Source organism: Leptonotus elevatus, chromosome 4, assembly GCF_054856555.1.
Source record: "Leptonotus elevatus isolate MCC_2025b chromosome 4, RoL_Lele_1.0, whole genome shotgun sequence".
NCBI classification, from domain to species: Eukaryota; Metazoa; Chordata; class Actinopteri; order Syngnathiformes; family Syngnathidae; genus Leptonotus; species Leptonotus elevatus.
The window spans coordinates 30,452,323-30,464,282 of NC_141242.1; the positions used below are offsets into that span (position 1 = coordinate 30,452,323).

The 11,960-nt window shown below is 38.2% G+C and overlaps 1 protein-coding gene across 1 annotated transcript in view; it reads left to right on the forward strand.

The window, feature by feature from the left end:
• The first annotated feature begins 609 nt into the window (after positions 1–609).
• The window catches only part of LOC147176477 (pyruvate dehydrogenase protein X component, mitochondrial-like), a 17,450-nt gene continuing 6,099 nt past the window's right edge, over positions 610–11,960 (forward strand). The window contains exons 1-6 of the mRNA XM_086074817.1: positions 610–758; positions 3,522–3,605; positions 5,037–5,137; positions 7,468–7,652; positions 8,835–8,933; positions 10,925–11,087. Of these exons, the coding sequence (XP_085930943.1) occupies positions 623–758; positions 3,522–3,605; positions 5,037–5,137; positions 7,468–7,652; positions 8,835–8,933; positions 10,925–11,087 (768 nt within the window). The 5' untranslated portion in view covers positions 610–622. The remainder of the gene's footprint in view (positions 759–3,521; positions 3,606–5,036; positions 5,138–7,467; positions 7,653–8,834; positions 8,934–10,924; positions 11,088–11,960) is intronic.

The window sequence follows — 11,960 nt, forward strand, 5'->3', positions numbered from 1 at the left end:
GACTTTCATTGTTGTGTAAGTGCTTAATGAAGAGAAAGGGTTGGAGATGATCACAGTTACGAAGTTGAAGAGATTGGATTGCATTTTGCGTGTAACATACTGAAAATGTTCAAATTGAATTGTCTATATGAGTATGTCACATGTTTATCACAGGTTTCCCATATATATATATATATATATATATATATATATATATATATATATATATATATATATATATATATATATATATATATATATATATATATATATATATATATATATATATATATATATATATATATATATATATATAAAAGCTTTAAGATATGCATTCAATGTACTAGCATTAGTTTTAGGGCAGGTCTGCCACATCCAATATGGCTGAGGCGCTGACTTTCGTAACAAGCCCTGACGATTATACGTAGACGTCTATGGGCCCTGAAATGACCTACAGGCTATGCCTGTCCATTTGTCTCGAAAGTAAACAATGTCAAACCCTACAAATGCCACAACATAAAATGTCTTAACCAGTATGTCTATTGTTTATAACTATATGATAAAACAAGCAACATTTGACTCTCTGAAAATGTACACATTTTTGATCAGGCACCCGCACGTTTCTTCCAATGAGGGCATCAACATGGCGGCCACCTTGCGTCTGGGTCGTCAAGGAATCTTATTCGGCCTTAAATTATCTAACATAACTAAATCTCCGTGGAGCACGCAGTCATTACAAGAGCACGCCAGACACTTCTTTCAGTCTCCATGGATCTTCGGTGAGTGACGTTATGTGCAGTTTTGTGAATGACGACAGCTTGACGACCGTTGACATTTGCCTACATAATTTTCTCTCGCTTTATGGTTCTTTGGCAAACAATTTTGTTTCCACAAACTGACTTTGAGGTAAAGGTCCATAAGGAGAGACAGACCTTTACGTCAGGCTACCTCAATTCTGGTCCTCAAGGGCTGGAGCCCTGCATGTTTTAGATGTCCCCGTCCTCCTTGGTTGTATTTGAGTTGTAGCAGGACATATAATAATGGCTCTATTTTAAAATGAATGTGATAGTAACCACCCTCCTCTCAAATTCAGCCGACAGTGCCAGTTATTCGTGTTTGCTGCTACTTTGGGAAGAACTCCCTGAGAACCCACACGGGCTTCATTTTTAACTTTGCACTTGCAGTGTATCAGTGTGTCCAGCAGATGCCAGCAGAATGACAGGAAATGGAATGCTCTGCATGTCACAATGTTAATTGGTTCTCTAAGAAGGTAAACTTTAACTCTTTAATTAAAATAAATAATAATGCAGTTATGGTTATTGGATATTATTTATTATTATTTATACACCACATTTCAAAACACAGTCATAACTACCAAAAAAACAAAAACTACCATGATCTTTAACATAATATAATGTTGATTAAAATGAGTTAAGAAAAATAAAATAAAATCAAATACCGACATGACTTTAGTCACTCTGGCGTAACACCAAATGCATTGCTACTACCCCTACTGTCGGCAATGAATCGATCAATAATAAAATTCAGAATGTGCTGATAGATTTGCATGATATTAGTATAATGTAATAGTTCATATGAAACATTTTAATCACCAGTTTCTAACCCAACCCAAAGAAAAAATGGCTGAATGCTACCACTCCACCAGAAATGTCAAGTGTGACAAAAATGTTTTCTTTTCTTTTTTTTTACAACAAAGCTATTTTACTCAATTAGGATTCAGTCACTGCGGTAGCCACTGAAGAACATTGAGGTCATTGTGATGTTGAGATGGGTTTAGAAACAAACCATTCACTAGACAAGCACAAGAAAGAGCCACGACAGGATGGATCATTTGTGGGCATGCTGGGAATTGCAGGCTCACTGACCCACTGAAAGCTATGTGGCGCTCGTGCTGCTTAGCGGTTGCAAGATTGAGATGCCTTTTGCAGAATAATCAGTAGTGGTGCTCTGATCGATCAGCCGATTTCTGCGGGAAAGTACGTGATCGGCATGTGTTGATCAATGCCACTCATTGCCGATCACCAAAAGCGATCACCCGCAGCTCTTACTTTGCAGGCTGTAGCCAACTAGAGACCAGCCTGTGTGCATTGTATCGTCCCCTTCCCCTATCCTTGACACTGCACGTTGCAGACCAAAGCAGTAACGGAATCATAGTATGTTTGTGCATTTTCTGCACTGTCAATTTGAAATAATGTCCTGTTTTTGTATAATTAAGGGATGGAAATTTGTTTTTGTTTTTAAATCTGATGCATAAATAAAAAAATTTAAATTAAACAATTTAATTGATTATTAATGCAATACAATACTTAGTGAGCAACTCTAAAACTGAAAACTGGCCAGCCAATCTATGTGATTGGTATCAGAATCGGCCGATCGCACTCATGGATGATCGTATATAGATACACACACTAGTGCTGGTCAGAACATTTTTAATATCGAGGAAAGTAGAAATGTCCATTTATTTCAATAATTTGTTTAAAAAAGTGAAACTTTTATGTTACATTAGTTCACCACACACAAAATGAAATATTGGAAGCCGGTATTTGTTTCAATTTTGATGATTATGGCAGAAAGACACAAAACGAAAAAATCCAGTGTTTGACAACATTTGAAAATTGTGACAAAGCTCAATATTGTAGGCTCCTGATGTCCCAATCTTGTCAGCTATTTAATGCAAAACAACATCAGAGGTTTTCCTCAGCCTCTAAATGTTCTCAGTCTGTTTTAGTAGGCTTGAGTATCACGGGTGGAAGACTGCTGACTTGACGGTTGTGCAGAAAACCATCATTGACACCCTCCACAGGAGAACAGTTATCAAAAAAATCTCAAAAGAAGCTGGATGATCAGTTGCTCACAGAGCATTGTATTAAAGTACATGAACACTGTTTTTTTGTGTCTTTATACTATAATCATCAAAATGGAAAGAAATAAAGGCTTGAAATATTTCACTTTTTGTGTGGTGAACAGGTTGGGCAGGTTGTTGCCCTCCTTGAACACAGCTGAGAAGCTCCTGCACAACGTAATTATGAGCTCATGATTTGAAACACCTGGGTTGCAGGCAGGCGACGCCGAAAACATGCAGGACTGCGGCTCTCTAGGACCGAACTTGCCTAGCCCCTGAGGTTGGGGAACCCAGGTCTAGAAAGTAAAAAAAAAAAAAAACTGCCACATAACCCTAACCCACAGGTGCTTCTCCTCACCTAGCAGGTTATAATGAGCTCGTCGCCACTTGTTGAGTGGAAGCACCTGTGGCTAAACCCAAACTGTTTCAGGGTTTTTACTTTCTGGACCAGGATTCTCTAACCCTAGCGATGAACTAATGTAGCCTGCTGCAAGTTTCACTTTTTAAAATTGTTCTCAATATTCAAATTTTCTGACCAGCACTAGTCAATGGTTTTTTTTTAATTTTTTTTTTTTTTTTTACATTGCTGCCAGAAGTGTTCAAATAAGTATTTTGGCATTCGCTTCAAGTGCCTATTCAAGTGGAGTGTAAGTCATGCTGTGATCTTTGTGTCCGGTAGGTGTCGCCCCACTCAACTTGCAAATGCCAGCTCTCTCACCAACCATGGAGGAGGGAAACATTGTCAAATGGCTGAAGAAAGAAGGTAAAAGGAATTTACAAGTTCAAGTCACAACCATTCCTGGCGCTATCCCAAATTTTAATATTAATTCACAGCTCAGTTGTCAATGCCACTAAAGAATGTGTGCATAAAAACTATGGTAATATTTACCTTGCAACTGCACGGGCCAACAGCAGGCGCTAATTATCATTCTCTATGACAACACACCACGCTCATGCGGTGTTGCATGCATAGGACTGGTGATTAATTGACTTATGGAAACCCAGGAGTCACTATTCATCACTTCTTAGTGGTTCTGCTCATCCAGGCACTGCATTCGTCATGAGGCAACTGAGTTCTAATGGGCTCCTTTGATGTCTTGTCATTTGCTTCTATGATTTGGGTTGAGATGTGCATGTGACGAGGAAACAAAATTCCCACTGGATGACACCTCTGGTCCCTAGTGTATTTTCAAAAGTTTTGGTGCTACTAAAGAGCCAAAAAACAAATTTTGTTGGGCCAATGAAGGCTTGAATGATAAACTATGAACTAGCTTGTTTTAAAATTTGTGAGCTGAACTTTGAAGTAGTTTGCATAGAAAATGAACTTTTTCAACACTGAAGGTTGCAAAGATGTTTTCAAACAGTTTACATTTAACTCCATTAAAGTTGTATACTGTCGCACATTTCATGAGCGAAGTTGTAAATCTATTTCTTATACCACATTACCACATCTTAATGCATTGTTGAGGTACTGGTATCAGATTGGACTTGAAATTGGAGGATACTCAAATTAGGTGCCTCGAATTTGGGTGCCAAAAATTGTTATCTGGAAAGCCCGATTAAATATAATTAGGGCTGGGCAATAATGGTTTGTTGGGTTCATTAGACTAAAATCGTAATCGTCCTGAATGTCTGTAAAAATCGAGATTTTATCTTTTGCCCAGCCCTAAATATAGTAGACATTAATCATAAAATATATATTGTGAGACAGGCGTTAAACAGGGCACAGCTGGGAATCTGTCGGGGAAAATTAGAAAAAACATGATTTTTTGTTTGTTTACCTTCTTCTACATGAAGATTTTCAGTTAAGATGCTGCCCTCAGCCGGAACATTCTTGCACACTTGTTTGTGTCAGTAATTATTTTCTGTTACTAGTAAATTTGAAATAAAAACAATAATAATATATATATATATATATATATATATATATATATATATATATATATATATATATATATATATATATATATATATATATATATATATATATATATATATATATTTATTTATTTATTTATTTTATTTAAAAAATGACATTTTCATACATTTTTGCAAATTCGTCCATTGTTGTGAAGCTACAATTTTCACAAATGTTTGTAGATGCTTTTCTTTTCTTTTTTAAATTGAGCGCTCACAATGTCTTTAAAATTTTTCAATTTTGATGATATATTCTTGTACTCTTTAACCATTGCAGGTGAGGCAGTGGCAGCAGGCGATGCCCTTTGTGAAATTGAGACTGACAAAGCTGTAGTTACCATGGAATCTAATGATGACGGTATCATGGCAAAGATTCTGGTGAGAACAAATGCCAAAATCACACACACCATCTTGTGTACATCAATGCTGAAGGTGTTTTCTAGCTGCTATCAAACAAGATGATTTACTGCTGTTTTCAATCCTGTCCTTAAAATGCATTCTGTTGTGAAAGGCATATTCCGCTTTCCGAGCACAGTGACAGTACATAAAAAGATTTTCTTTCATGGCAGACATTTTTCTAGGTCCATTCCCCATTGTGTTGCTGCTGCTAGGTGTTTGCTTTTTTTAAATAGGCTTTCAAAGATAGAGCAATTAGTAGTCTTCTTGACCTTCTTCTTGTTGCTCCACCAAAAAATATAGACTTTTTTTCAAATAGAATTTGAGCACCTTATTTCCCCATTTTAATCTTCTAGTGCATGTTACAGGATCATGGAGTATTGCCCTTCGCAAACTGAAGACAAACCTTTTTTTTTTTTTTTTTCAAGTGACAGAAGGTGCCTGAACTGATGTGACGACGAGATATTTTGCCCCCTGTCTCATTTACCATTGATTTATGCTTTTATTTATTTTCCTTTTCCACAATTCCTTACGCTCATCTTTCCTTGCTACTGTGGGTATGGTAGTTTCCATAGCAACCACTGAGGAATTGGGGGTAGGGGCTTGAGAGCTGAGGCAAGCAGAGAAAGGAGGCTGGTATTTACTCCCATAGTTAGAATTGTAATGTGTATTGTAGTTAATACAAAAAACATCAACTGGAAACATTGCATGTCCAATATGGGAATATTAAACAAAAACAGTACAAGTGTTCCCTCACACAAAAACATTTCTTTGTCATTAAAAAAGGTTTACTAATTATTGGATAATTGCAAATTTTATTTGTGTTCAAAGGAAAAGTATTATCGCTAAAAGCACTTCCGCTGATGTACTTCCGGTTTGTGGAGCGAAACATGTCCGTCCGTCTTCATGGAGTAGCATGATTTCTTGTTTCACTCATTTTTTTATGTCAAACATGCTTTCAATACAGTTAAAAGCTATTGGGCGCACTGGGCGCACAGTGTTTGGAGGAAGTGTGTAATTTTTTAAATTATTATTATTATTTTTACTGCTAAGCCAAAGCAGAATTGCTGTGTGTCTCAAGATCCAGCCAGGCTGTTTACATTAACAGGTCTATGGAGTGATAGGGCTAAAATAAATATGTGATAGCTTGTCCTGCAAGATTTGATTTGTGGTGGTTGACCCTGGGAAGTAAGACTTAAGTAATACTACAGTTGATAATGTATAAAGTGCTGTGGGAGAAAAATGGATTGGATTAAATATGATACTGTATATTAAAGGTGCTACTCAGTCCGGTTACATGATTACTTCAAATTGTTTTATGCTGTGTGATTCGTGGTAACCAAGTGATTCACAAAGTGTGGTACGCAGGATCACTTTAGTGCCTGGTTGGACAAGGCCGCAATTTTTCATTAGTGATACTCAAGGGCCCACATAGGACCACATACTTCCTAACCAAATATATGACAAAAATGCAATTTTAAATAGACAAAATATGTGCATATTTCAGTTTATTTTTTATTTTTTACTTGAACCAATTAAAATGCTTGTACAGTATATTCAATCAGAAATGTCTTGATTGGCCACCTATGTAGAAACACAAGGAATTTGTCTCTGCTAGACTGGTAGTATCACAGAACGAGCAACAATAAAACATTTGAGACATGACACGTGAGTACAATTACTGCACTACTGGTCATTGTGTGACGATTTTTCACATTATCTGTACAGTTGTCATCGCACTGTAATTATTGTAACTATTGCACAAATGGACACTTATTTTCAGGCTCTTTTTGCTTGATGACTGTCTGCATAACTTGCATAGCACTGCTGTCATTGTTTGGTACTACAGCACCAATGGCACGTATTGCATGTTTTTTTTTTCAATATTGTGCAGCCCTACAAACAACAAATTATGTGTTTTAGCACACAGTATTTGACTATTTTAACACTACCATTTATTTTTTTGCACGTCTGTAGAAAGCAGCCTTGTAGACTTTCTCCCTACTTGGACCATTTGTGGATACCTTTTGAAAACTGACCAAGTGCGGACGGCAGTGTATTAGGCATGGCCTTTCATTTAGAATGAATTAGTATTGATTGATTGACAATGTCCAGTGGACCATGAAGAGAGTAGTAAAAGGCACACAGTGTATTTAGATGAGCTCTTAACAGGATCTCGAATCAATTGTGACAGCAACCAACCATGAAAAGTCACTCACTGCACTACACAACAACCTATTTTATTTCAGTGTTTCAATTACAGTGAGCCACACCACAGCATGCCATGTTATTATATTTGTCCTGCATTTCAGATGGAGGAGGGAAGTCGCAACGTGCGCCTAGGAACTCTCATTGCTGTTATGGTGGAGGAGGGACAAGACTGGACGCAGGTTGAGATTCCACCTCCATCTGCACCTGCATCTGCTATACATGAAACCGTTTCCACCATTGATCCTCCTGCTGCTCTTTCTCCACCAAAAATAGTCCCAACAGGATCGTAAGTGTCATCAAATTTTGTTATCATGGTACCAGAGCTGTACCTGCAAATAGTGCCTCCATGCTGATACTAAAACAATATCACGGCAGAAACTTAAAAATACGTATAACACAGTGGAATGATAACTGACAAACTGACTTCAAATTCAGATTTTTTTTTACCAAACATTTTTAATAACTGAAGAACGATTGAACACTAAACACTTAACATATTTAAACACTACTGAGCATTGTGTATATCCAGTACTGTACAAAACATTTAGCCGCAAGGTGGCACAAGCCAGTGTCTTCTTGTGCCGGTCTCAAGCCCGGATAAATACAGAGGGTTGTGTCAGGAAGGGCATCCGGCGTAAAACTTTGGCCAAATCAAATATGCAAATCAAATATATGACTTCCATACCGGATCGGTCAAGGCCCGGTTTAACAACGACCGCAATCGGTGCTGTTGACCTACAGGATGCCGGTGGAAACCGGAGAAGAAGGAGAGGAAGAAGGTGTCTTTGTAGGAAGAAAGAGAAGAGGAACACCAGGAGTCTAGGACAGGAGGACATACTGTGTGTTCAGGAGACCTGGTGAAAAGGGAGCAAAGCTAGAAGTTCAGGAGCAGGGTTCAAGTTATTCTATCATGGTGTAGATAGGAAGAGAAATGGAGTAGGAGTTATCGTGAAGGAGGAGTTTGTTAGGAATGTCCTGAAGGTAAAAAGAGTGTCAGAGTGATGAGCCTGAAGCTAGGAATCGAAGGTTTGATGATCAATGTTGTTAGTGGATATGCGCCCACAGGTAGGATGTGAGCTGGAGGAGAAGGAAAACTTTTGGTAGGACCTTGATGAAATGATGCAGAGCATCCCTAGAAGTGAGAGAGTTGTCATTGGTGCAGACTTCAATGGACATGTTGGTGCAGGAAACAGAGGTGTTAGTATGTGTTTGGTATACTAGCATTTTGCGGTGACCCAGTTGACATATTAAGATTTATTTGAAAGTCTGCATAAACTTGGTTGGATTGTATATTTAAAAAAAAAAAACCCTGCTCAGATGGTTTAGATGTAGAGTTACAGGAGTTAAATTAGCTAATGTCCATAGGAGACTTGAATTAAAGGTAGAATGTGACACAAAATTAAAAGGTCCATGAAATAAAACATTTTAGTCTAACGGTAACTTGTCATCATGGCTCGTTGTCCTTCAGGTTACGACTAAGCCCAGCAGCAAGACACATTCTGGACACTCATGGCGTTGATCCAAAACTGGCCACACCTACCGGACCAAGAGGACTAATCACTAAGGAGTAAGTTTGAGCAGTTAACTTGTCTCTACGTTCACATTGAATGCGAAATTATTCTTCACCTCATTTTTCTTATGAGTTTGATTGCTGATACTATGAACGTAGCCGTTTCATTTCATTTAGAAAAGGAGAGGCATTTCTTCTCCTCTGATAAAAATGAATGCACGGCACGTCATCATGCTGGTCAATCAGGTCATTGTATTAATACTTTGGCTAATGGGAAATGCTCTCGCTATCTTTGATCACAATTCAATAGCTGTAAGCAAATAAATACACTTACCATATACATTAACGTCCTTGTTCACCATTCTTAAGTGCTTTCTCTTTTTTGTCTCATCATTGGAAGCTGGCAGTGTTGTACAACTCCCAGTGCCCACAGACTGCAACAATTATTTTGTCTTGCACATGTAGTAAGTACATTCTCAATACCGATTGGCTGCTGTGACGCAAAGTGTGTCTTCCAGTTCAAATTTACCAACCTGAGCGAATGTGTTCGCCCCACTCGCCTTGCCTATAAACTGCGTCAATTTTCCAACCATCACAGATTCGCACCCATTTACGCCAACTCTATTGACGTTGTATGTGTTCGCATCACAAGAATAGTTCAACTTGTGTTTAATCTAACTGCAGCATTCGAACTTTTACATTTTTGGGGGTATTTTGCGTTTGTTTGTTTTAAAGAGACTCTAAACACACAACAGATGTTCTTTTCCACCACACTGCGTTTTTAGTGCATCAAGCAACAATGTCAATTGTGAGATGTCCTTTCTGGAGCAAGAAATGATTAATAAGATTTGGGGGAGAAGTGCAACCATACTATAACATGGTTTTAAAGGTAGTGTGTTAGTGCTACTTGGTGTAGACAGTTGGAGTTAAAAGGTGAGATGGAGAGAATCGGAGAATCGTCTCTTCTCATTACCCTTAAATTCAGTACAGGAGGGGCGCACACTCTGCATGGCTGGAGTCCATTCACGCGATTGGCATGTGCAAAGTACGTTTATAAATAAAGATAAAGATCTAAACGTGCAAGTAAAGTTGTCCAGGGCAATTACAGATCACCGCTACAGAAGTGGGCACTTGGGGGCCGCTTTCCATCCAGACAGTTAGTGTCCATGTGTAAACCCCCTCGACACCCTCCAAAGCTGTTCTGTGGGCAGGGAGGTGATTTTAAAAGTATAATAAAGATTATAATGATGTGTTGATTTATACAATGATTCAGAACGTTTTAAATTTTTAATTACTGTCAGCCGGCAAATTTTCTGATGCGCCAGAGACATGTAAAATAAAATGCCCCCGGATCGTTGGAACGCCCAGCATGGCACAGCACGCTCTGACAATTTGCCAAACACGCCAAATGAGGTTTGCACTGTCACGAAAAACCAGATTTGCCAGTTTGTACGCAGAGCGCATGTGCGTTGTTTACGAAAACTTTGCTCACTGTGTTATCTCTGACTGTCATGATGTGTATTTCAGGTTTTGTTGTTTTTTTCAAATCTAAATGTCTTACCAGTTTTTCTAGGGGGGAATTTCCAAGTGACCTCAGTCCTTCCACAATCAAATGCTCCTATCAGTAAAGAAACAAGGCACTTATGTACTACAGGAAATGTTACAATGCATGAACAAGGGAAGGGTATAACAGCTTTAGGGCCCCAGACTCCATGGTAAAGTCAGAGGACAATGGACCCTGTTGCACTTGAAACTGGAACTCTACAAATAGAGGCACCTGATACATGCGCTTCCCTAGGATTGGGCATTAAGGCCAAGAAATCAAATCAGATTTTATTTGAAATTTTTGTGAAAGTGAGGGGTGCACAAACATTGCTGCACGTTTGAGCTATGGGCAGTGGGGTTGGTGCCTTGCTCAACGGTCCGTCGGTGGTAGCGACAAAACAGACCGGCATCTCTCAGGCAACTTGCATTTGTCTACAGTAGGACTCCAACCGTGATCCTGTGATTCCCATTTCTAATTGTTTTGGTCTATTTCGGGTCTACAGAGATGCATTAAATCTTCTGAAGATGTCTCCGGGGCCAAAAACAACACCGATGGCTGCTCCGCCTCCTTCTGGTCCAGCCCCAATACCAGCAGCTATTCCACCACAACCAAGCAGCAGACCCAACATACCTCCTCTTTCTGTACCAGGAAAGCCAGGTGCACCGGTGGGTTTTAAATTACATACCATATAAAACATACAGCTCATGTCATGCTCTTTTCTGATAATACTATAAATGCATGCATGTCGTCAGTTCATTCATTGATTCTGGTTTCACCAATTTGCACTTTCTTTCTTTTTTTCTTTCTTGTGTTTATTTCAGACAACTGACATCAATAACAAAGACATAAAGAAAAGTACATATTAAATGTTGAAACAATATGCCTGAAAGGGAATGGGAATAAGACAATTTATTTAATCCCACCCCTTTTTAATACATTCAATGTAAAACATAAAAGCATTCACCACTTCTGTCAAAAATCAACTTGCAATTTTTTTGTTTCAAAACTAATTAAGCAATTATCATTCACACAATATAACAAAAATACAAAAATATTCACACACGGGTGTTGCCGCAGATCAAGAATTGTTAATTGCATTACATCAGTAAATGTTCTACCAACATTAGGAACCAACTAACCAGTAAATGTATTGGTTAAGACTCCGAGTGCATACCAACACTGGTAATAGACAATACGTACTAACAATGGTAAGAATATAACAAACAAAAGTTGAAACTAGGAAAACACATTAAATCTGATGCTATAAAGGTATGAATCTTAAAAAGTATATAAACATTGCTTTATTAGAATATCTTATGAATTATTTTAGTTATTTACAGTTATATGTATATTTATGCTGGATTGCAGTACAGCCTCCAGGCCCTGCCACCCGTCCCCATCATTATTACTACTATATTATAGCCATCCATCCTCACAACTAGCTGCATGCATAAATACAAATGAGTATTAAGCAAACAACATTTTAGCTAACACAGCTGTTAGGAATCTGTATGTTCGTTACTCGAATGTTCATAAAT